Below are 27,285 nucleotides of genomic sequence, written 5' to 3' on the forward strand. Positions count from 1 at the left end.
GGACTGGAATATCAGGTCCTTCATTGAAACACTTGTGAGCACATCCCTTTTTGGTGTGGAAGCAAGTCATCCTCGATACGAGGGACTGCCTAAGAAGATTCCAAGGGATTCTATTGTAGATGGTTCAGATGCATTAATTATGAGATCCCGGTCTGGAAGACTTAAAAGCTATGTTCAAGGCCAGAGCACAATTGATTACAAGCTAAGATATGCCACTGGTATAGCACCAATTACAGATAGAAAAGAATTAAAAATAGATAGAGAAGATAAATCGGAGAAGTTTAGAATATAGATGAAAAATCAATAAGCGCAACTTGTATTTATATAGTGCCTTTAACATAGTAAAGCGTCCAAAGGCGCTTCACAGGAGCATTATTAAAATATTTGACACTGAGCCACATAAGGAGATATTGGGAAGATGAACAAAAGCTTGGTCAAAGAGCAGTGAAATCAAAGGTAATCACAAAGAAGGAGGACATTCCACAAATTGACTAGTGAACAATATGGAAGTAGAGCAAGTAGATAATTATTTACCTGGATACTCGAGAAATAAGATAGCCAAAGCAAGAAAATTGTTAAATAAATGATAGCAATGGCAAAAACAGGCATTTAACAATATGCTACAAATGTATGATGAAATTAGTTGGATTGGAAAAAGATGAACGAGAGGGTCCTTGAACAAGACCTGGGACAAGAAAGAAATGGAGATTGATTTATGATGAGAGAAATTGGATGCGCATTGGGGATAATTTTACATGTCTGCATTGCCCACTTGCATTGCAAATTGGAAATTCAAGTGCAGAATGCCCATGGTTTTCTCCCCATTTGTGGTAATGGTCAAAAAAAATCACAGGCAGTACATGTTTGAATTTCTGTTGCACCCTGTTGACTGGCAAAACTCCCTGCTGCCAGCACAGACTCATAAAATCAAACCTATTATTGAGAATCATAAAGAAAGTTTTAGAGGTTACTACAGTCTGGAAAAATGGATGGTAATAGATCAATAAGGAGGCAAAAAATAATATTGCTGGATGCTGTGATGAAACAGGCAGACAGGCCTTAAATAATCCATCTGTGAAAAGATGGGAAACTGAAGTGCATTGGTTGGCATAAAGTGAAGAAGGGACAAAAAGAGAGAGAAATAAAATCTTTCCGGAACCCTGCTGGAATGATTATGAACACTGGCTATATTATCTGAGCTACTTTATCTCAATACGTTTGTCCTCTATAGACTAAGATATCATGCTCGACTAAGCTATTATGTTAGACACAGCATAGAAGTTGGGTCACTGGTGGATCGATCATGGAAGCTAACAGCAATGTGCAGCAGCAGTAAAGAGAATAAATAAGATCTTGGGCTACATAACTGAGAAATAGAGCACAAATTTCAGGAAATAATCCTAAGTTTGTACAAAGTGCTGATCTGGTCCCACCTGGTATGCAATGTACAATTCGGGTTACCATTTTATGGAAAAGACAGCAAGGCATTGAATAGAGTATTGCGAAGGACAACTAAATTGATAATAGGGATAAGGCATCCGAGTTATGAAGATAGGCTGCAGAAACTGGGAAAGTTTGCACCAAAGAAGAGAAGACGCTGGGTGATTTTATTTAAATATTCAAGATCCTAAATGGCAGGCAGTGACTAGTGGGGTACCGCAAGGTTCTGTGCTGGGGCCCAGCTGTTTACATTGTACATTAATGATTTAGACGAGGGGATTAAATGTAGTATCTCCAAATTTGCGGATGACACTAAGTTGGGTGGCAGTGTGAGCTGCGAGGAGGATGCTATGAGGCTGCAGAGTGACTTGGATAGGTTAGGTGAGTGGGCAAATGCATGGCAGATGAAGTATAATGTGGATAAATGTGAGGTTATCCCCTTTGGTGGTAAAAACAGAGAGACAGACTATTATCTGAATGGTGACAGATTAGGAAAAGGGGAGGTGCAACGAGACCTGGGTGTCATGGTACATCAGTCATTGAAAGTTGGCATGCAGGTACAGCAGGCGGTTAAGAAAGCAAATGGCATGTTGGCCTTCATAGCGAGGGGATTTGAGTACAGGGGCAGGGAGGTGTTACTACAGTTGTACAGGGCCTTGGTGAGGCCACACCTGGAGTATTGTGTACAGTTTTGGTCTCCTAACTTGAGGAAGGACATTCTTGCTATTGAGGGAGTGCAGCGAAGGTTCACCAGACTGATTCCTGGGTTGGCGCGACTGACGTATCAAGAAAGACTGGATCAACAGGGCTTGTATTCACTGGAGTTCAGAAGAATGAGAGGGGATCTCATAGAAACATTTAAAATTCTGACGGGTTTAGACAGGTTAGATGCAGGAAGAATGTTCCCAATGTTGGGGAAGTCCAGAACCAGGGATAAGGGGTAAGCCATTTAGGACCGAGATGAGGAGAAACTTCTTCACCCGGAGAGTGGTGAACCTGTGGAATTCTCTACCACAGAAAGTTGTTGAGGCCAATTCACTAAATATATTCAAAAAGGAGTTAGATGTAGTCCTTACTACTAGGGGGATCAAGGGGTATGGTGAGAAAGCAGGAATGGGGTACTGAAGTTGCATGTTCAGCCATGAACTCATTGAATGGCGGTGCAGGCTCGAAGGGCCAAATGGCCTACTCCTGCACCTATTTTCTATGTTTCTATGTAAAGTGTATCGACAAGATCAACATCAGTACATTTAATATAGTCACTGGTTTACAACAAAAAGGCATTACTTCAAACCCAAAAGAGGAAGCATGAGAAGTTTAGATTTAACTACTTTGTGCACAGGATGATGAATGTCCAGAATGGACTGCCAAGGGAAACAATGGGTTGTTCGTGTCAGAAAATGTGAGAAAGTATCTGATGCATAAAGTGTTCAAGGTGTATGAAAAGTATCTTGGGATATGGTATTTTGTATACACTAGACTAAGCAGATTTGACCACTTTTTTTTAAGTCTTCATAAAGTCCAGTACATTCCTATATGCCTATGATGCCATCTTCTTCGTGCCAATTTATCCAAAACATTAGAAATTGTTACGGTTTAGTTCATTTTTGATTGAGTGTCAAATTTATTTGTTTTGTCTTAAAACACTCCTGTGAAGCGCCTTGGGACGTTTTACTACATTAAAGGCGCTATATAAATACAAGTTGTTGTTGAATGTATGAGTGTCATTTTCCTTAATGCACTCCCTCCCCAACACTTCTTTATCCCTGAGTTATATCCTCAGGGTGCTCAGGTGTAATACAGATTCCTTTACTCTCTGATACTTTTTATTTCATACGATTACTAGAATATCTCTGCCACTTGATTAAAACTTATCTTTAATAATCAGATCTTGGTGTACTTGATCCAAAAACAGGTTCTGCATTCTGCATTGCATAGTGTGTATAAACTTGGTGATCACATCAATCATGTATATTTTAAGCAACACTCAGGACTTGGGCTTCAGCTATTGGGGAAAGATTCAAGGCCACATTTTGGCATCTAATCCATATGTTCTCAGATTATTGAGAAGCATTTTGAACATCCCAGATCTAAATCAGATAGCTAATTGAGGTTTTGATTTGATGCTTCTGGCCTTTGTAGAGCCCTCATGAGTTTGTGGCTTGGTTCCTATGCATCTGTTCATGTGTTGTCAATGAGTTTTGAACCTGGCTTTGAAAGTAAGCTTCATACTTTAAATGTCAAAAGCTCTAACATTTTATTTTTCACATACATATGGGGCCGTAAATTGCGGCCTCTCCGCAATATGCGATATGCACACGTACCCAAAGAAGCCCCGCAAGTTCTGGGTTTAGGCGCACAAAGCGCATGCGCCTAAACCTGACACTTCCAATCTGTCAACACATCCCCGGGAGAAGGGCCTTCGCACGGAAAATTGGGCTATTTACCCAACATTTGCCAGTGAATGTCCTTCAAACTCTTGCGTTTGGTAAATCCAGAGATTATTACCTTTGTGGTTCTGCTTTTTAATTTAGTCCCTAGCTGCTCATATTCCTTCAGCAGAACCTCTTTGTTTGTCCTACCTATGTCATTGGTACCTACGTAGGCCACGACCACTGGATCTTTCCCCTCCCACTCCAAGATTCTATCCAGCCAGAGGAGATGTCACACTTTGATTTTCTTTCACTTCTCTCACTCACAGGTCGGTTGGTACTATTGGCGCTGATTCCGTTTATCCCGCTGGGCTCTACTGCTCTCATGCTGTCAGTACAGGTTCCTTTTATCCCGCTGCTCTCGCGCTGTTGGCGCTGGCTCCTTTTATGTCCCGCTGGGCACCTTATCGAATGTCTTCTGCAAATCCAAATATACTATATCCACTGGTTCCCTTTTATCTACCCTACTAGTTACATCCTCAAAATAAATTTGTTAAACACAATTTCTCTTTCATTAAAACCATGTTGATTTTCTAAATGCCTGTTAGCACCTCTTTAATATTGGATTTCTGCATTTTCCTGATGACTGATGTCAGGCTAACTAGCCTGTAGTTGAATGTTTTCTCTTTCCCTGCTTTCTTGAATAGCGGGGTTACATTTGTTACCTTCCAATCTGTTGGGACCGTTCTAGAATCTGGGGAATTTTGAAAGATCACAACCAAATGGTGTATTTATTCTGATACTGTCTTCACAGGTCCGTGCTCGTCTGGAAGACTTGATAACAAGTTTACAAGGGGTAAAGGTTAACTTGGAAGATCAACTCGGTCAAGAGGTCTGATATTTCCTTACTATGTAATCTGGATGTGATGGTTTTAATCCGACAACCAACACAACACAGCACATCCACTATAAGCCCACAACTACCTGGACTACACTTCCTCCCACCCCGCTTCCTGTAAGGACTCTATTTCATTCTCCTAGTTTCTCCGTCGCATCTGTTCTGACAATGCCACCTTCCATACTAGTGCTTCCGATATGTCTACCTTTTCCTCAACCGAGGATTCCCCTCTACCATGGTTGACATGGCCCTCGATTGTGTCCATTCTATTTCCCGCACTTCTGCTCTCATCCCTTCCCCTCCCTCCCAGAACCATGATAGGGTTCCCCTTGTTCTCACCTTTCACCCCACCATTCTCCACGTTCAACAGATCATCCTCCACCATTTCTGCCACCTTCAGCATGATCCCACCACCAAACACATCTTCCTTTCCCCTCCCCTTTCAGCATTCTGAAGGGATCGCTCCCACTGCGACACCCTGGCCCACTCCTCAATCACCCCCAGCATCCCCTCCCCTTTCCACGGTACCTTCCCGAGCAAGCGCAGGAGATGCAACACCTGCCCTTTTACCTCCTCTCTTTCCACTGTCCAGAGCTCCAAACACTCCTTCCAGGTGAAACAGCAATTTGCTTGTACTTCTTTCAATTTAGTATACTGTATTCGCTGCTCATGATACACTGTTCCAATGAAGCTCAACATAATCTTCTGTCTAAGAACTTTACAGCCTTCTGGACTCAACATCGAGTTCAACAATTTCAGACTGTAACCCCTGCCCCTATTTCTTTTTCCCTTTTTTTTAATGTTTTTTCTCTCTTTCCCATGGCAGCTGTTGATTACTCTGCCATCTTCATATACACTTTATCTAGACTCATCTTTTGTTTCTTAACTTGTCCCATTACCATCTCCTTTTGCTTTGCACCATTCTTTTTGTCTCAATCTTTTGTGCCTTCCAATCTATCACAGACCTTCTCTTTTGTTCATTCCTCCCCTCCCCTTTCTTTACCCTACACTTGCTTAAAAACCTGTTACATCTCTAACTTTTTCCAGTTTGGTGAAGGATTATCGACCTGAAACGTTAACTCTGTTTCTGACCTGCTGAGTATTTCCAGAATTTTCTGTTTTTATTACAGCACAGCACATCATTGTCACTTTATTAAGCTAACACTTAAAGCTTCTAGTGACTGATTATATTTATCAGCTAGAATAATTATTGTATCTGACACTAATACAGTTGCTGTGCCACATCATCATGTACAGTTAGTTTCAGAGGTTTATGAGAGAATATGCATGAGAATACCTTTAAAATATTTAGATTTTATTGTGAAAGTTTTCACTGTCAAATTACTTTTGGTAACTATTTAAATGCAGGCAATTGAGGCGTCTACACTATTTAATTAACTAATAATTCTAGTGTGTATGGAGAACAAAAGTTTTATTTTTGTTGAACTTCTTTCACATATATTTGTTTAGGTACAAAAGCAAACTATGTTGTCACAAAATGCAAAAGATTCACATCAACTGTGGGAGGAAGAACTGAAATCTCGATCTAAGCTTGGCCTTCGACTTTCTCAGTTGGATAGAGAAAAGGATGACCTGGCCGGCCAGGTAAAAACAAAGTGAACTGATATCGTTTGTGCTATATTGCTCTTCTCATATTATAAATACTTATATCCTATAAATTTAAATCATTCATGATGTAATAAAAATGAACTACTGCTGATAGTGCAAGTTGGACAAATTGGCAAGTATGTTTTCTTGGGGCACATTAGCAATGTGCTTCATTATATCACCAAGCTGTGCCATATATGGGTTGAGACATTGCTCCCCAAATAATGAATTCATAGAAATTACTACACAGAAACAGGCTATTTGGACCAACCTGTACATGTTGGTGTTTATCCTCCACATAAACAAACTCCCAAACCTATGTGCTTGCCCTTTCCTTTAATCTGACATGGACTCTGCTTCAATTGCAAACTCTGAGTGCATTCGACAGCCTCACAATCCTCTGTGTAAAAAAAAAAAAAGAAATTCTCCTGCTCTCTGTCTTAACTTTTTTTACACTTAAGCTTGTACTTATGCCCTCTCATTCTAGATTCCTTAATCACTGGAAACGGTCTATCTATCTACTCTGTCCCATCTCTTCATAATTTTGAATATCTTTGTCTCATAACCCCATAATCTCCTCTGCTCTAATGAAAACATCCCATTATATCTCGCCTGTCTTTATATTTGTATTTCCTCGTACCAGGCAACATCTTAGTGAATCTGTGCCGTACCCACTATACCTCAGCCTTCGTATATTGTGCAGCCAAAAACTGCACACAGTACTCCAACTCTGGCCTTCGTAAAGTTTTGTTGATCTTGATTCAACATTATTGCAATAGCTTTTTTTAAAAGCCTTACACATTTTTGTAAACGCATGAAGCCTGGTAAATAAGGTTGGTGAACTTCAGGTGCAAATAGCCACATGGGAACATGATATTGTGGCGATAACGGAGACCTGGGTCAAAAAAGAGCAGGATTGGGTATTAAATATTCCTGGGTATAAGGTGCTCAGGAAAGATAGGGAAGGAAAGAAAGGAGATGAGGTGACAGTATTAACATGATTACATAGAAACATAGAAATCTACAGCGCAGCCATTTCGGCCCATCATGTCCGCGCCAGCCGACAAAGAGCCACACGGCCCTCGGTCAGTAGCCCTGAAGGTTACATATAAACCGATGAATAACGGCGGAAAGGTAAAGAGCACTCAGCCCAACCAGTCTGCCCCACACAACTGCGACACCCCTTACACTGAAATATTCTGCACTACACCCCAACTGGAGCCGTGTGATCTCCTGGGAGAGGCAAAAACCAGATAAAAACCCAGGCCAATTTGGGGAGCAAAAATCTGGGAAAATTCCTCTCCGAACCATCCAGGCAAATTAAACTAGTCCAGGAGATCACCCTGGCCGTATTCGAAAGAGATAAAGAGTAAGATGAAGCAGAAAAAGAACGTATATGACAGATGTCAGATTGAGAATACAAGTGAGAATCAGGCTGAATATAGAAAGTTCAGAGGGGAAATGAAACAGAAAATAAGAGGAGCAAAAAGAGAGTATGAGAATAGATTTTCAGTTAACATAAAAGGGAATTCAAATGCCTTCAATAGGCATATAAATAGTAAATGGATAGTAAGAGGAAGGGTGGAGCCGATTAGGGACCAAAAACTTTACCTACGCATGGAGGCAAAGGGCATAGCTGAGGTACTAAATTAGTACTTTGCATCTGTCTTCACCAAGGAAGAAGATGCTGCCAAAGTCATAGTGAAAGAGGAGGTAGTGGAGATGCTGGTTGGGATAAAAATTAATAAGGAGGAGGTACTAGAAAGGGTAGATGTTCTTAAAGCAGAAAAGTCACCAGGACCGGATGGGATGCATCGGGAAGTGAAGATGGAAATCATGGAGGTACTAATCTTCCAATAAGGCCATAATCTTGCAATCCTCCTTTGATACAGGAGTGGTGCCAGAGGACTGAAAAATTGTAAATATTACACCTTTGTTCAAAAAAGATATACAGATAAACCCAGCAACTGCAGGCCAGTCAGTTTAGCCTCAGTAGTGGTAAGCTTTTAGAAACGATAATCAGGGGCAAAATTAACAATTACTTAGGAAAAGTATGGATTAATTAAGGAAAGCCAGCACGGATTTGTTAAAGGCAAATTGTGTTTAATTAACTTGATCGAGTTTTTGGATGAGGTAACAGAGCGGGTTGATGAGGGAAATGCAGTTGATGTGGTGTACATGGACTTCCAAAAGGCGTTTGATAAAGTGCCACATAATAGGCTTGCCAGTAAAGTTGAAGCCCATGGAATAAAAGCGGCAGTGGTAGCATAGATACGAAACTGACTAAGTGACAGGATACAGAGTAGTGATGAACAATTGTTTTTCGGACTGGAGGAATGTATACAGTGGTGTTCCCTACGGGTTGGTACTAGGTACCACTTTTTCTTGATATATTAATGTCGTGGATGTGGGTGTACAGGGCACAATTAAAAAATTTGCAAATGACACAAAACTTGGAAGTATAGTGAACAGTGAGAAGGATAGTGAAAGACTTCAAGAAGACATCGATAGGCTGGTGAAATTGGTAGACATGTGACAAATAAAATTTAATGCAGAAAAGTGTGAAGTGATACATTTTGGTAGGAAGAAAGAGGAGAGGCAATACAAACTAAAGGGTACAATCCTAAAGTGGGTGCATGAACAGACAGACCTGGGGGTATATGTGCACAAATCGTTGAATAGGGCAAGTGGAGAAAGCAGTTAAAAAAGCATATGGGAACCTGGGCTTTATAAATAGTGGCATAGAATATAAAAGCAAGGAAGTTAAGATGAACCTTCATAAAACACTGGTTCGGCCATAACTGGGGTATTGTGTCCAATTCTGGGCACCGCACTTGAGGAAGGATGTGAAGGCCTTAGAGTTCAGAAAAGATTTACAAGAATGGTTCCATGGATGAGGGACTTCAGTTACATGGATAGACTAGAGAAGCTAGGGTTTTTCTCCTTGGAACAGAGAAAGTTGAGAGGAGATTTGATTCAGGTGTTCAAAATCATGATGAGTCTAGTCAGAGTAGATAGAGAGAAACTGTTCCCGTTGGCGGAAGGGTCGTGAACCAGAGGACACAGTTTTAAGGTGATTGGCAAAAGAACCAAAGACGACATGAGAAAAAACTTTTTTACGCAGCGAGTGGTTAGGATCTGGAATGCTCTGCCTGAAAGGGTGGTGGAGGCAGACTCAAACGTGGCTTTCAACAGGGAATTGGATAAGTATCTGAAAGAAAACAATTTGCAGGGCTACGGGGGAAGGGTGGGGGAGTGGGACTAGCCGAAGTGCTCTTGCAGAGAGCAGGTACGGACTCGAAGGACCAAAAGGCCTCTTTCTGTGCTGCAACCATTCTATGATTCTATTTGAGGTACTGCTCTTAATGTCTTGTTAACCTGAATTCCCATATCCCTCTTCTCTTCCATATCACACAGCCTTCCCCCATTCAATGTATAAGTATTACATACCAAAATGTATCACCTTATACTTGCTAACATTGAATTCCAAATGCCACTTTTTTGCCCACTATTTTATTTGTATCTCCTAATAGCTTCCTCGGGTCCAGCTATGATCTAAAGTTGTACCTTCAGGAAACATATTAACTTGAGTGTATTCCCTTAGGGAAGAAGGGTACATCCAAGCCATTAATGCCATTGCCAGGTCCTGCCTGTAGCTGGATGTTGGTATATAGCCTGGAGAGACCTAAAGTGAAGGAGAAAATAATATAACTGGTAAAAGACTAAACTGTTCTCATTAGCTGTCGCATTGACTTAATCACAAACATTAAAAATAGCGGTAACTCAAAATTTCTTATTTTTTAAATTGATCATCACAATAGAAGTAACCTTTCTTGCATAGAATTGCACAAAATATATAACACAGAAACAGACCATTCGGTCCAACTGGTCCATGCCAGTGTTTATGCTCTACACGAACTCCACCCTCTTCATCAAACCCTATCAGCATAACCTTCTATTCCTTTCTCCCTCATGTATTTATCTAACGTCCCCTTAAATGCATCTATGCTATTTGCCTCAAGTACTACTTGTGGTAGAAAGTTCCACATTCTAACCACGCTCTGGGTAAAGATGTTTCCTCTTAATTCCCTATTGGATTATATTGAGGACGTGTTTATTTGTACTGTAAAAATGCCGTCCTTTGTCTCTGATTAGTCCCCTTGGCGGATAAGCCACACCTGAAGTTTCTCTGGAACGTGTAACTGGAACCACCCAACCCAAGTTGTCACGGACTTCGCAAATTGTAACTCGATCCACTTTGACTTCTAGAAGCCACCAAGTGCCAGCCAAAGTCCCTTACCCCAGCGCAAGTGCATCCCTCCCCCCAGCCAAAGTCCCTTGGCCCCCAGTGCAAGTGCTGCCTCCCCCAGCCGAAGTTCCTTACCCCAACGCAAGTGCTGTATCACCCAGCCGAAGTTCCTCCTTACACCAGCGCAAGTGCATGACCTTACACAGCCCCCACCCCACCCCACCACTATAAAGTCAGTCCTTTATAGTTATGGCCCCTCGTTTTGGTCTTCCTACGAGTGGAAACATTCTTTCCACATCTGATGGATATTAAATAGACTATATGACTGCTGATTTCTCTTGTACAATGAACCCAGAAATAGCATTGATTTAGGGCTATATATTGTGTATATATAATGTGGAATATTCCACCAGTAGCAGGGATTCCTTTGCATTTACTGAAGAAAATGTATAATTTATTTATGCCTGAGGCACCCAATTATAAGACTTCACACTCAATACAATATCCACATATTGCATATGCATAGTACACTGTGACATTTCTAAAAAAAGCAGTTTTCAATGTATAAAGAAATCAATGACTAAGGGAATGGAACATGTTAGCACTGGCCTCATGGGCACCAGTCATCCTGGCTCATTAATGGGACCTGGAGAGATAAAGCCGTCACCAGGAGCTAGCATGTTCACTAGGTTCAGGTCAACACTATGAGCCACTGGCCTAATCTAGTTGCTGGACAAGCAGAGAGAAGCTTATGTTTTGAAGTATGTTTTAGCTGTTTAAACTCTTGGGGCTAGAAATTCACCAACTTTGCGACCATTTTTTTGGCGCTATTTCACCATAAAAGTATCGCCAGGCGCGAACTTCCGGTTTAGCACTCCAGGAGGGAAGTAGAGCACTAAATCAAGCACTCCCACTTCCCTTGGAACACTAAACCAAGCAAGAGGGGCAGTAGCAGCAGAGTGCTGCACAACGTCCAGTGTAGCGCTGCTGGGATTAGAGGCTCCTTCCTTTCCTTAAAGGGAAAGGCCATTGCTGGAGGCTCTGCACAAAAACAAATTCAGCAATGGCACTTTTGATACGCAACGATCAGCCCCAAGCACTCAGAGTGCAGGGTTGAATCATGGTGGCAAAAGAAAATTTGAAAAAAATGAACTGAGGGTTGAATAACACTTTTTCACCTACGTCACCAGTAATCCCTTTAACTACTGCTCCCCCAGCGACCGGCCTACCTTACAATGCCTCCTACAGCTGCCTGTATTGCCGCCCAGCAATGTTGCAGGAGCCGTAGCGAAGTTAGCATCTGGGCAGTACCGGGGTGTTGCACAGCGGATGATGTCACGATCTCCGGGGCTCAGGAGATCATGGCGATAGGGTTTACCACAGCTGCTAACCTGCAAGGGAAGTTCATGGGCGTCGATACTCTTGCCCTGTCCAGTCACAGAACCGGTAGCGCCCCCGGGGAGGAGCAAAGGAGGCCAATTTCTTCCCCTACACCTTACGATTTCTCAGTAGTTCGGTTTACCCAATGACCAAATGTCAACTTCACCGCCTTCAGGATTCTAATAAATTATTTGTCAACAACATTTTAAACTACTTTAAGGATTTCTTTGGGAAAATAAAATAGAAAAAATCAAGTTCACTGATGACTGTCACTTGATATGAAGACATAATGTATGAAATAAAATGTTTCCCATCTAATTATACGGTGTGAAGTAGTCCTCAAGACCCACCAAAAATCATAGATCTCAAACTAACCACATATACTGAAGTCATCAACCATCCATCCAACACAAGATGGCACACATAGAAAAATCACTGGCAAAAATTTGATGGGCCAAACAGCCTCTTTCTGTGCTAAAACATTCTATAATTCTATAAGTACCAAGACCAAAAAAGCATTAAAATATACTGAATTTGTTAACAGTTTCCCTCATATTCATGATACTGGAATCAACTCAAAAGCTAACAACATAGCTTGTCCATAACTTGATTAAACATAGTCTGGATATTTGTTTTTTTTATCAAGGATTTAAATACTTGAGCCTTCCTCCCGTGTATGCTCTATATAACACATTTTTAGCAAGGACAACGACAATATATTTAATCTCGGTGTATTTGTTCGAAAACAGATCCTACATTCTGTATTGTTTCGTGTCCGTGGTCCTGAATGTGTAGGTGTTTATTGTCCATTTTGAATATATTGATCAAAGTATGAAGTGCATAATTTTGTTGCAAGGTATTTTTTAGTACAAAATGAATTCTTCTATACTTTACAGTCCTAAATACAAATGTTCTCATTTTTTAATGTTGCAGAACATTTTCAATTTATCAGCAATATTTCAGATGACATATGAGAAACTGGTGAAGCCGGAAAACTGATTTGTGACAAAACTGCAGCCTGATCGTAAAACAAAATTATTAATTACTTTCCAACAATCACATAAGAAATAGGAGAGGAGTAGGCCACTCAGCCCTTCGAGCCTACTCTGCCAATCAATAAGATCATGGCTGATCCTCAACTCTACCTTCCCACACTATCCCCATATATCTTGATTCCCTTAGTATCCAAGAATCTGTCAATCTCTGTCTTGAATATACTCAACGACTGAGCACCCACAGCTTTCTGGGGTAGAGATTTCCAAAGATTCACAACCCTTTGAGTGAAGAGAATATAGGCCTAGCCTAGTCAATCTCGTCATAGGACAATCCTCTCATCTCAGGAATCAGTCGTGAACTTTAGTTGCACTACCTCTAAGGCAAGTATATCCTTGTTAGGTAAGGTGACCAAAGCTTCACACTGTACTTCAGATGTGGTCTCACCAAGGCCCTATATAATTGTAATAAGACATCTTTAGTCTTATACTCCAATCCCCTTGTAATAAAGGCTAACATACCATTTGCTTTCCTAATTGCTTACTGTACCTGCATGTTGACTTTGTGATTCATGTACAAGGACACACAGGTCCCTTTGAATACCAACATTTCCCACTCTCTCACCATTTAAAAAATATTCTGCTTTTCTATTTTTTCTACAAAAGTGGATAACTTCATACTTCTCCGCATTATATTCCATCTGCCGTGGTCTTGCCCACTCACTTAACCTGTCTATATCCCTTTGCAGTCTCTTTGCATCGTCCTTGCAACTTATTTACCCACCTAACTTCGTATCATCAACAATTTTGGAGATATTACACTTCGTCCCCTCATCTAAGTCATTGTTACAGATTGTAAATGGCTGAGGCCCAAGCATTGATCCTTGCAGTACCCACCTGCCAACTTGAAAATGACCAGTTTATTCCTACTCTCTCTTTTCAGTCCATTAAACAATCCATGCTAATCCTAATATTACCCACAATCCCATGAGCCTTAATTTTGTGTAATAACCTTGTGGCACCTTATCAAATGCGTTTTGAAAATCCAAATACCCTGCATCCACTGGTGTTCGTCCTCATCTACTCTGCTAGTTACAATCTCAAAAAACTAAGTTTTGTCAAACACGATTTCCCTTTCATAAATCCGTGTTGACTCTGCCCAATCATGGTATGATTATCTAAGTACCCTGTTACCAGATTCTAACATTTTCCTGACTACTGATATCCGGCTAACTGCTCTATAGTTAACCGTTTTCTCTCTTCCTCCTTTCTTGAATAGCAGGGTTACATTTGCTCCCTTCCAATCGGTGGGGACCGTTCTAGAATCTAGGGAATTCTGGAAGATCACATCCAATGCATCCACTAACCCTGTAGCTGCCTCTTTTAAAATCCTAGGATGTAGGGCATCAGGTCCAGGGGATTTGTCTACTTTTAATCCCATTAATTTCTCCAGTACAACTTCTTTACAAATTTCTTTAAGTTCCTCATTCTTGCTAGACCCTTGGTTCCCCACAGTGACAGCTGTTATTTGTGTCTTTTACTGTGGAGACAGATAAAGTATTTGTTTACTTTTCTTATTCCTTATTCTATTTCCTTACTCCCCATTATAATTTCTCCTGTCACTGCCTGTAAGGGACCTATGTTTACTTCCGCTAATCTCTTCCTTTTTACATATCTATAGAAGCTTGTACAATCTTTTTATGTCTCTTGCTAGTTTACTCTCATTCTATTTTCTTTCTTTATCAATGTCATCCTTTGCTTAATTTGAAAATCCTCCCAATCCTCAGGATTACTATTCTTGGCAAAATTATATGCCTCTTCCTTTAATGTAATACTATCATTTACTTCTCTTGTTAGCCAAGGTTGGACTACTAATCCCTTGGGGTTTTTATTCCTTCGGAAAATGTATATTTGTTGCGAATTATGAATTAATTCTTTAAATATTTGCTATTGCTTATCTACCATCATATATTTTAATCTAGTTTCCAAATCTACCTTAGCCAACTCGTCCATCATATCTACGTAGCTTTGTTCAGATTTAAGACCCTAGTATTGGACTTCACTAAATCAGTCTCAAACGCAGTATAAAATTCTATCATATTATGATCACCCAGAGGCTCCTTTACTACAAGGTTTTAATTAACTCTTTCTCATTGCACAATACTAGATCTAAAATAGCCTGTTCCCTAGTTGATTCCTTGACATACTGATCTAGAAAACTATCTTGAATACATTCCATAAACTCATCTTCTGTGCTGTTGCTGCAAATTTGGTTTGCCCAGTCTATATGAAGAATAAATTCCTCCATGATTACTGTATTACCCTAGTTACATGCACCTCTAATTTCTTGATTTATACTCTGCCCGACATTACAACTACTGTTGCGGGGCCTATAAACTATTCCCACCAGTGTTTTCAGCCCCTTGTTGTTTCTTAGCTTCATCCAAACTGATTCTACATCTTGCTTTTCCGAACTAAGATTCTTTCTCTCTACTGTATGTACCCCCCATCCTTTATTGTCAGGGCTACCCTCCCCTCTTTTCCATTTTGCCTCTCTCTTCTAAAAGTCAAGCATCCTGGAATATTTAGTCCCCAACCTTAGTAACTCTGTAATGGCTATTAGACCAAATCTATTTATTTCTAACTGTGCTATTAATTCATCTATTTTGTTGTGACTGCTTCGCACATTCAGATATAGTGCCTTTTGCTTTAACTTTTTTTTTAATTCTGATGTCACTTTCGTCTTTAATACCTTACTACCTTTGTTAAGCTCTCTGTCCCTTCCTGACCCAGTCTATTTATTTTTACGCAAATTGCTACTCTGCTTTACAGCCTTGATACTCTTGAATTTACCCTTTCTTGAATCCTCCCCCCCCTGCCCCCCACTCCCCAAATTCATTAGTTTAAAGCTCTACCTACTGCCCTACGTATTTGATTCGCCAGAACACTGGTCCCAGAGAGATTTAAGTGGAGCTCATCCCAACGGAACAGTTCCCTCTTTTCCCAGTACTGGTGCCAATGCCTTATGAACCCACCCACACCACTCTTTCAGCCACCCATTTCACATTTTAATCTGTTTGTCCCTATGCCATTTTCCACATGGCTCAGGTAACAATCCAGAGATTATTACCTGTGAGGTTTGGCATTTTAATTTTGACCATAGCTTCTCTAACTCAGCAGAACCTCATTCCTAGTTCTACCTATGCCAATGGTTCCTACATGGACCACAACAACTGGATCCTCCCCCTCCTACTCCAAGTTCTTCTCCAGCCGCAAGGATATGTCCTTAACCCTGGCACCAGGCATACAGCAAAACCTTCGGAAGTCCCAGTTGCGGCTGCAGAGAACAGTATTTACGTAATATAACAGTATTATTACAGCATGTGTATTTGCATAAAATATATCTACAACATTCCACGTTGACAAATGTATGAAAAGATTGGAACTATCTGTAAAAATCAAGGTGCAAAAAAACACCAACTACTACATTGTAGGATGACTTAATATAAGCTAATTTTTAAAATATAAAAATGTTATTTATGACTGAAATTACAGAACATTGTCAAGTGACATGCCAAAATATTGGCCCGGATTTTGCAGTAAAAATAACATTAAGGCTATCAGTGCTCACCATTATTAAAGAGTAAATCGGACAACAACCACCGGCGACTGCACATGCAGAAATCAGGAAGTTGCTTACTTAGTTGCCCTGCTCCTCCGGAAGCACACTGTCACTGCGTGACCTAGCATTGGAGTCTCATTCCTTCAGATTTTAATTATTTTTGAAGATTTGATTTTTTTTTTACTTTTTCTTTCTTTTTTATCTTTCTCTTTCTCTTACTCCCATCTTTCTTTCCCCTCTTTATTTTACTTTCTGTACATGATTTCACTTTGAATTAAATATTCTAACTTACACTTCCTGGTTCAGACTCTGCGTGTCTCAGTACGAATTCTTCACTGATTGGTTAAGGAGATACACCATTGTTTGCTCTGTTCACGCAGGTCCAAGATCCCTTGCAGAGGATGTGCGCGCTGTTTTAGATTTCTAATCACTGCAAGTTCCAATGCAAAAGCCCATAGAAATTCTGTGGGCAAGTGTAAGTGTAATGAACCACTAGCGCCGTTTGTTCCCCACTAACCACGTAATCCGGGCCAATGTGGTTTACATTTCCGAAATGAAAAACATCTAGTCCTATTGTAAATAGAATAATAGTTAACTGGAAATTTGTTACAGCTCTTTACATATCCCATCATAACTGTTGTATGGCACAGGATATAGAAATAGTTTGCTTATTATTGGTATTACGAGCTTGCATCATGTGATATGGGTTCTTTATAGAAAATTAGTTGTCTATTTTATTTAAAAATGATATTAAATGGTTTTGAGGTTATTTCTGGCAACGTCACTCCTTAATTCTCATATTAATGTCATTATTTACCGTAATAGCCCACTGGTGCTTTTGCATAATTTGGCCGATCACAAAATTAAACCTTCCCATAAATTCAAATTGTAAGTATATGTGACAAAAGATCACATATATAAACTGGTTTGTAGTTATTGCTGTCTTCCACTTGCATCTATCTTTAACTTTTATTTATTCTATACATGCATCTTTGTATATTAATCTTGAGTAAAAAAAAAAATTTTTTTTTGAAAGGTTGAAAGTGAAAGGAAAAAAGTAAAGAAGCTTGTAGAGTTTAAGCGATCAGTGGAAACCAGACTGACTCAGGAAATGAAAAGAAACAATGAGCTTCAAAAAGAACTAAACCGGTATGATGATAAATTCTGTAACATATCTATCTAGGTTGTATTAAAAGTCTTGCATATAACATGCAATTCCAACATCATACTACTTTCTGTAACACTTTATCATCCTGTCTATCTTGCTTTTCTACCACAATTAAACTTAATTAATTGTTTTACTTATCTCTGCTTGAGTCCCCTCAACTTAATCTCCAACTTGGGTGTTCCCCAGGGGTCAGTTTTGGGTCCATTACTCTTTTAAATTTTTTATAAGTACCTTGACTCGGGTGTAGGGAGGATAACTATAAAATTTGCAGATGATATGAAACTTGATGATGTAGTAGATAGTGATTAGGATAGTTATAGTTTTCAGGATGACAAGATGGTGAAATGGAGAAGTATAGTAGATGGAGTTCAGTGCAGAGAAGTATAAAGTGATGCATTATGGGAAGACTAATCTGGAAAGACAGTGTACTATAAATGACATGATTTTGAAAAGTGTACATGAGCAGAGAGACTTTTGTGTCCATGTATACAAATCCTTATGGGTTACTTGGGTTTATAAATAGAGGCATAGAATATAAAAACAAAGAGATCATGCTGGAACTTTATAAATGACTGGTTAGGCCTCGGCTGGAGTATTGTAGACAATTCTGGGCACCACAAGTCGGGGAAGATGTAAGGCCTTACAACAACATCTACTTAAATTTATATAGCGCCTTTTACGTAGTAAAATGTCCCAAGGTGCTTCACAGGAGCATTATTATACAAATTTGACACTGAGCCACTAAAGGAGATATCAGAGCAAAAAGAGGTAGATTTTAAGGAGCATCTTAAAGGAGAGATAGCGAGGCAGAGAGTTTGAGAGTGGGAATTCGAGAGCTTTAGGGCCTCGGCAGCTGAAGGCATGGCCGTCAATGGTGGAGCAATTAAAATCAGGGATGCGGAAGAGGTCAGTGGAGGAGCGCAGATTTCTCGGAGGGTTGTAGGGCTGGAGGTTACAGAGATGGGCAGGGGCGAGGCCATGGAGTGATTTGAGAAAAAAAGATGAGAATTTTAAAATCGAAGCATTGTTTAACCGAGAGCCAATGTAGGTCAGCGAGGGGGTGATGGGTGAACAGGACTTGGTGCGAGTTAGGACACGGGCAGTTTTGAATGACCCCACGTTTACGTAAAGGGTATAGAGAGGTTTACCAGGATGTTACCAGGGATGAGGGACTTAAGTTATGAGGAGAGATTGGAAAAGTTAGGACCATTCTCCTTGGAACAGAGAAGGTTAAGGGATGACCTAATGGAGGTTTTCAAGCCGATGAGGTTTTGATAGAGTAGATAGATAGAAACTACTCCCTCTGCGAATTTCCTAAATAACCATAGGTCATAGATTTAAGATCGAGAGGAGATGAGGAGAATTTGTTTCACTGAGATTGTCGGGATCTGAAACGCTCTACCTAAAAAGGTGCTTGGATCTGATTTTAAAAGGGGGTTGGACAGGTACATTGAGGATGAGGAACTTACAGAGTAACGGGCAAAAAGTGGGAGTGTAAGACTGAGTACGACTGCTTTTTCAAAGAGCCAGCACAGACATGATGGGCTGAATGGCTTCCTTCTGTGCTGTATGTTTCTATGATTCTTACCACTGCCCACTCCCCATGATGTGCTCCCAGTAAGAGAGCAAATTCACTGCACCTCTATCCCCTAACACCACCATCAATATTAGGCCTCTCACCCAATCTGATATCTAGCCACGACTTCCTGTCGCCCTGTCAGATCTCCTGAAGATCAGATATCCCAATACTGAGCTGGTAATCAGCAGTTAATTGTTTAAACCGTTTATACTGTCAGCAAGTTCAGTATAAATACTTAAGACGAGTAGAATCATACAGCTCAGAAGGAGGCCACTCAGCTCATTGTGCCTGTGCCGGTTCTTTGAAAGAGGTATCCAATTATTCCTATTCCCCTGATCTTTCCCCATAGCAATGCAAATGTTTTTCCTTTACAAGTATTTTACCAATTCCCTTTTAAAAATTATTACTGAATCTGCTTCCACCACCCTTTCAGGCAGTGCATTCAAGATTATCACAATGCGCATTTAAAAAAATAATTACTTATGTCACTTCTTTTGCAAATTACTTTAAATCTGTGTCCTCTGGTTACCGAGCCTTCTGCCACTGGAAAAAGTTTATCCTTATTTACTCTTATCAAAACCCTTCAAGATTTTGAACACCTCCATCCGATCTCCCCTTAATCTTTCTCTGCTCTAAGGATAACTGCAGTTTCTCTTGTCTCTTCACATAACTGAAGTCTTTCATCCTTGGTATCTGCCATGTCCCTATCCATTTCACCAGTCTGTCTGTGTCCTCTTGAAGTTTGTACTATCCTCCTCACTGTTTACTACATTTCCAATGTCCATGTCATCTGCAAACTTTGAAATTATGCCCAGTATACCCAAGTCCAAGTCAATATATATCAAAAAGAGAACTGGTTCCCCAACAGTGACCACTGCAGACACCATTGCATACTTCCTTCCAGTCCTTCACCACTACTCTCTGCTTTCTGTCCCTTAGCCAATATTGTGACCACACAGCCACGGCCGGCCCCTTTAATCCCATAGGCTTCAATTTTGTTCATAAATCTAACGTGATACTTTATCAAATGACTTTTTAAAATCCATATACACATCAACGACACTACCCTCATCCACCCTCTCCATTAATTCATCAAAGAATTCAATCAAGTTCGTCAAACACGATTTTCCTTAACAAATCTGAGCTGCCTTTCATTTATTAACCCATATTTTTCCAAGTGCCAATTAATTTTGTCCCAGACTAACGTCTGTAATCGTTTCCCCACCACCAACAATAGGCTGACTAGCCTGTAATTTCTGGGTTTATTGCCCCCCGCCCCCCCCTCCTTTTTGAATAGTGGTGTAATATTTGCAATCCTCTGGCACCACTCTCTAAGGAAGATTGGAAGATTGTGACCAGAGACTCCACAATTTCCACCCTTGCTTCCCTCAGTACCCTAGGATTTATCCCATCCAGATCAGGTGACTTTTCTACTCTGAGCGCTGCCAATCTTTTAAATACCTCTTTATCTATATCTTTATCTACTACCTCCTCCTTTAGTGTAGCATTGGCAGCATCCTTTCTTTAGTGAAGACATGCAAAATACTCATTTAGCATCTCACCTATGCCCTCTGCATCCACAAGAAGATCTCCTTTTTGGTCCCTAATTGGTCCCACCCTTCCTTTGATTATCCATTTACTGTTTATGGGCCCAAGTTTCGGGCCGCGCCGAGAACGGCGCAGCCCCGACCTGGACGCCCATTTTTCGTGCCACAAAGTGCACCTAAAAAAAAACTTACTTTTTCTCCAGCTCCCTGCAGGCCCTCTGGAGCTGGGCACGGCGCAGCACAAGTTGTGGGGGGCGGAGCCAGGTCCCTGCGCTGGAAACAGTGCCGGGACCTCTGCACAGGCGCGATACAGTGGACGAGCATGTGCAGTAGCTCCAGGCGCCCAAAACTGTGTGGGAGGGGCTCGAAGCATGCAGCCCCTAGCCCTCGCCGAATGGCCTCATTGGGGCTGCGTCGATAAGGCTGCCTCCCACGCCCAGCTCCTGCTTCCTCCGGACCGGGACCCGACCCGACTTGACTCCCGCCCCCCCTGATCCGACCTCCGCTTCCCCCGCTCCCGACCTCTTTCCCCCCCGGATGCCCCCCCGACCTCCGCTCCCGACCTCCCTCCTTCTCCCCACCATCCCCCACCCCCCCCCCCCCCAACCGATCGATTGACCTCCGCTCCTTGCCTGCCTTTCCTTTCCCCCTCATGGGAATATGTCCTGTACCAAACTATCTCCTCTTTGAAGGCCTCCCCCGAAATAGCAGCTGGTTCCTAGCTCAGTGCTGGGAAACAAGTTCTCGAAATAATTTAAAACTGCTCTGGGGAGTGGGGGATGGGGAATGGATGCTGTTGGGCTCCATTCTCCTGCATTCCTCCCCAAAATTTACTGCTGACCCCATTTCCCTTCCCCAAAGTGCCAGATTCCAATTTGCCTATGAATATTGCCAGACCCTAACCCCTCAATGCTCAGAGAACTCAATACCTTTCTCTCCCAATCTTTCTAGGCTTTTGGATTCCCCTTTCTAGTATTTTCACGTATCAGAAACACCCACCCTCTCCCTGACTCCAGTTTAGTAGTCTCAAGCCCTTATTCCTAAACAACATTCCTTCTATTACACTAACCATTCCCCCACCCACTCATCTACCTCTCATTGTTTCCAGACCCCAAAGCCTCCAGTCCCAATGCTTCCATGTCCCATGACCCCAGTGCTCAATGCTTGCATATTCCCGCCCCCACTCTAGTGCTCCTGGATCATGAGATATCCTTCCAGTATTTCTAGACTCCACTGCTCACTCCTACTTTTCTTAGTTGTTGGAATCTCTCTCAAATTTCTCTGTGTCACTAGGATCCCTCTTATAATGGAACCAACGGAGTGCTAACATATCTTGCTTCATTCCCCCACTGCTGGCAAAGCCTGGAAACACCACCCATCCTACTTCACCAGGAATCACCCAATAAATCAAACTACATTCTGGCCTCTTCAATCAGACACCAGATTCGCCCTCCCCCCAGAGCTTCCACAACCTGGGATGTGTTCCTTCTACTCCAGCTGCAATGCTACTAAAGCCCAAGACCCATTACCTACTGTTAAACCTGTAATCCCTCTTCCCCTGTCTGCTAAAAGAAAATAACAATTAGCTATATAGGTAAACAAATATATAATAAGGCCACTCATTCTTGGACTACGAGCTGGAAAGTGGGATTAGGCTGAATAGCTCTTTTACGGCCGGCGCAGGCACGATGGGCCGAATAGCCAGCCGTGTGTCATAAATTTCTATGATTTTCTTGGGAAAATGGACAGAGCTGCAGAAATCGATCTCCAAAACACTGCTTTAAAAAATCCCAATGCTACCATGTAATAAAACACAATTTGACTTCAGTCACTATAAGTCAGTGTTCCTGATAATAAAATTTATGCTCCATGGCATCACACCTCAGTTTTTACAAAACAGTTTATTTTCCAACTTGCTATAATGCTGCAGAGGTCTAGTGAAATGCAAATGGCCACTCGAGTGCTGGTGCCCTGATCTGACCAGAACCCTAACATCTATGCTAGGATTCCACCATGATTGAGAACCACTAAGTTGGTTAAGTACTTTTAAAAGCTTTGTGTCACTTTTCAAAGCACTAAAAATGCTTACCCAACTTTAAAGCCTGTTCCTGCTCAAGGCTTTCTTAGTGCAGAGTAGGATTATTTAAGGGGCTTCCTCATGCTAAACTAGTAAACCTCTATTATTTAAATGATAACAATTGCTTATTGCAGGAAGCACTTCTCTTTTTCTGGGATAGAAATGGGAAGGATTCTTCTCACCCCTCTCCCCAACACCGCCTTTCTGTTCCCCACTCCCTCCTGCTACCTCTCATTGCCGCCATCCTCATTGTTTCCATTTTCGTTTATATGTAAATATTTGAAAAAGGTCTTGCAGTGCACTCTTCTCCCTCCTCCTTGGAGCACTGTTTCTGCCTGAAAGACTACCTATATCATTTTCTCATAATAACCACTCCATATTAGAGCCAATAATACATGAATGATGTAGAGTAGAACCTCTTGTGAAGGATATATTGAGACAATCTAAAGTCAGTCTAAGCCTGCAATTGTAGACAGATTTCAGTACATGTGATCATATTTGTTATACAGAATGAGAACGCTGTTGAAGACTACCAAAAAGAAGCTGAAGGAATATGATAGCGGACATGTTGTCTCCCAGCTCAGCGGTATTCAAGAACTGGATCATGGACGCTATGAAACTGAGGTCACTTTTAGCAGACTAAAGAACAAGGTGAGGCCATTGTATATTCTAGGTTTAATGGTGCAGTACGTTTTACACGTGTAATGCGTTGTATTGTTGCTGCAAGACACTGTGCTTTGGACGAGTAGCACACGGATTTGTACCCTTAGTTGCTACTTGAATCCCAGACCAGACATAAGGGGAGGCACTTTGCACATGAGGGTAAAAATCAATCAGATGAGTCACTTCAGATTGTCCTATTAATCAAGTAAAAAGGTGTGTTGGCAAAGCCATGGGAACAGGAAGCTTGCTTTGCCCTCAGAAAATTGTGACAGGTAGATTATATCAATACTGTTTTCAATGCCTTGTTAGTCTAGTTCTAAAAGTTTAGATTATTTTTGGGTAAATCAAGAAATCCTACATAATTAAATAGAAATCTCAAAACTAGAAACAGGCCATTTGACTCATCCAGTCTATGTTGGTGTTTATCCTCCACAGGAGCAGTACTCCTAATCCCATGTACCCGCCCAATTTTAATTTCCTTTTATTCTCCTCTCCTTCAAAAACCTATCTTGTTTCTGCTTCTACCACTATCTCCATAGCCCCTCAACACTTTGTGTAAAAAGAAGTTTCTCCCGCTCTGTCTTAAATCTCTTGCATTTAATCTGATATTTATGTTCCCTCGTTCTAGATCCCTCAATCACTGAAAACAGTCTCTTTCTATCTATTCTGTCCCATCTCTTCATGAATTTTAAACACTTCTATCAAAGCACCCTGTAATCTTCTATGTTCTAATGAAAACAGAACCAATTTTTCTCGTCTGCCTTTGTATTTCTTCACACCAAGCAGTAACTTTGTTAATCTGCGCTACACCGTCTCAGTTGCCTTTGCATGCTTTCTATAGTTTGGAGCCCAAATGTGTTCCAACTGTGGTTTTACTAAGGTTTTATATAAATTCTGCATTACATCTCAACTTTAATATTCTATACCTCTTGCCATAATACCCAGTGTTTCATTCGTCTTTTTGTGGTCTTGAGGTGCTATTTTAATGTCCTGTGAACCTGAACCCCCAAATGTTTTTGTTCTTCCACAATGCCCAGCCTTTCCCCATTCAAAGTATAATTAATTACTCTTACTTTTCAACCAAAATGTAGCATCTCTCATTTACTGAAATTGAATTCTATCTGCCACTTTTTTTTCCATTCCACCATTTTATCAATATCCCCTTGCAACTTTGGTCCTCAGAATTATTTACTATACCTCCTATTTTAGTATGCTGACAACTTTAGACACTGCTCCCTAATATAGCCCTTTATCCAAATCATTGATGTACCTAGTGAACAGAAGCGATCCCCGAACAGAACTCTGCTGGGCACTGCTGCCCACTTCCAGAGGTATGCATCCAGTAAGTACATTCAGATATATTAAAAACTGAATGTCATTCATCAAGAGAATAACTAATGTTTCTAACCAACCTAAAAATACGCAGGAACATTAGAATGTGATTTACATGCAAATAATATTGCAGAAATATGAGACTATCAAGTTTAGTAAATGTACTGAAAGATATTTTCAAACTTTTTGTAACCCAAATTCTCCATTTATCTCAGATCGATGAATTGTCCCAGCAACTAGAAGTGGAATCTGCAAAATATAGACGTTTGGAATCAACCAATCAAGAACTTTCTGAACAGATCACACCAATGAGAATTTTACAAAAGAGCCATGATCGGCTGGAGAAAAGAAAACGGCAGTTAGAGGAGGAAGTAGCCAGTCTGAAACATCAGGTTGAAACTAAAGTGATGGGCTACAATCACATAGAACAATACAAGAGGGAGATAGAGGAAAATGCTCGTAAGGAAATCAAACAGAAACTAGAAGAAGTCAATTTATTCTTGCAGGTGAGATTATACACTTAGTTTTAAACATGAGATGTAGGGATAAATATGCCTGGATAATAATCAAGAAGATGTCTAATTATATTGTGTTTATCCAATTTAGTAATGAGACACTGCTGATTATTAAAATTAAAAAGTAAATTATACAGATCTGAATTTTTTGCTGCATCACTTTTGAGCTTTTATCACTTTTTACAAATCTTCCCTAAATATTTGGCAAATTGGAACCTACTTTATGAATAGTTGCAGTATACGCTTCTTGGAATTATCATTGTAAACTAGTAAGTTTTAGTATTGCTATTAGCTCCCAACAGTTTAAGAATTGTTATATGTTAATAGGCCGAATTTTGCTGTGAAAATAACGGTGAGGCTAACAAATCGGACAGGAACATCCGGCGAGTACAGATGTGCAGTTAAACGTGAAAATCCGGAAGTTGCTGTCCGAGATGCGTTGCTCCTCCGTAACCTGCGCAAAAACTGCATCTTGCTGTCTGGCTCCCCATTCAAATGTATTGAATTATGTGAATTTCCTGTACTGACATTGTAGATACGGAGTAAACTCCCCACATAATGTTGGGGCTTGTTCATTCTAGTCTAAGTACCCTTTTAAAGACATGGTAAGTCTTAATTACTATTGAACAACCTCTGTAGCACTGAAAATTAACTTCTCCAGGTGTGGAATCTCATTTCTTTGGCTCTTAATGCAGGAGATTTTTTTCATTTAAATTAAAACATGTTTACTTTTTTTTTGTCTCTTTAATCTCTCTCTCTTAATCTAATCTTTCTTTCCCTCTTTCTATTTCACTTTCTGTACCTGATTTGACATTGAATTAATTATTCAAACTTACTTGTCCTGGTTCAGACTCTGCACTGCTCATTAACGATTCTTCAGTCTGATTGGCTAAGGAGATACACAGTTGCTTACCCTGTGTCCCAGATGTTCTGTAGAGGGAGCCACATCTCTTGAATGTCCCACTGACAGCAACTTGCCATATAAAACCCATAGAAAGTCTGGGCAAGTGCAAGTTTAACAAATGTCAGTGCCGTTTATTCACCACTCACAGCAAAATCTAGCCCAATATCATTTTAGCCTACTGAACTGAACAACCTGTAGGTTCATGTAAAACCCAGATATCATGTTAAGCTTGACTTTTTAAAGAATTCTGTTTTCATGGGCCCGAACGTAACATGTCTCCCACCTGCAGTGATCTCAGTTGCAGTTCTTTGAATTAGTCTTGCTTCTCATGTAAGAAATACACTCTGAGAAAGATACTTCTAAATTCATGTGGATTGATCTAATACCAGTATTATTGTCACTCACATCATTGTTTTTTTTTTAAACTTATGTGTATATATGATTTGTTTTAATATTAACAATATGGTCTAACAATATTATGCTTTTCTGCCTGTTGGAGAGTGCAGGAATACATAGTAGGCAACCCATGCAACTTGCAGTGTAAAATGTCCCAGTAAAAATATAATTGTTGGTCTTAAGGCCCATTACTCCCATTCACAGGATACCTAAGCCTGTTAAGTTTTAAATTGTAGCGGGCACAAGTGCACTTATGGAAACTGCCATTTGCTATGAACACACACAAAAATTACTGAGGAGGAAGAGCAAATCCCAACTATGCACCATCTCAAGAGGCACTGGCACTAGCTCATTTGCTACTTTGCCATAGAAATGAGCCCTGAAGTTAGCAGCTAATCTATAAAATAAATATGTTTCACTTGTATAATCTAGCCTCTCAACATGATGACTGATAGAACTTAAGCTATCAGTGTTTACTGTCTGTGTAGTGTCACATAAGTATTAGTCATTTCCAAAAATGTGAGATTTGAAATTATTTTGTTC

At 40.6% G+C, this 27,285-nt stretch overlaps 1 protein-coding gene and 1 long non-coding RNA gene across 11 annotated transcripts in view; one reads left to right on the top strand and one right to left on the bottom strand.

Moving 5' to 3' along the window:
- ankrd26 (ankyrin repeat domain containing 26) overlaps positions 1 to 27,285 on the top strand; it is a 185,982-nt gene that overhangs the window by 137,929 nt on the left and 20,768 nt on the right. For all 10 annotated transcript variants that reach the window (XM_070900319.1, XM_070900325.1, XM_070900327.1 and 7 more), the window contains 5 exons: positions 4,627 to 4,704; positions 6,181 to 6,315; positions 17,598 to 17,710; positions 23,442 to 23,583; positions 25,143 to 25,433. In XM_070900319.1, the coding sequence (XP_070756420.1) occupies positions 4,627 to 4,704; positions 6,181 to 6,315; positions 17,598 to 17,710; positions 23,442 to 23,583; positions 25,143 to 25,433 (759 nt within the window). The remainder of the gene's footprint in view (positions 1 to 4,626; positions 4,705 to 6,180; positions 6,316 to 17,597; positions 17,711 to 23,441; positions 23,584 to 25,142; positions 25,434 to 27,285) is intronic.
- LOC139280707 (uncharacterized) overlaps positions 1 to 27,285 on the bottom strand; it is a 103,483-nt gene that overhangs the window by 57,042 nt on the left and 19,156 nt on the right. The window lies entirely within an intron of this gene.

Source organism: Pristiophorus japonicus, chromosome 15 (genome assembly GCF_044704955.1).
Source record: "Pristiophorus japonicus isolate sPriJap1 chromosome 15, sPriJap1.hap1, whole genome shotgun sequence".
NCBI lineage: Eukaryota > Metazoa > Chordata > Chondrichthyes > Pristiophoridae > Pristiophorus > Pristiophorus japonicus.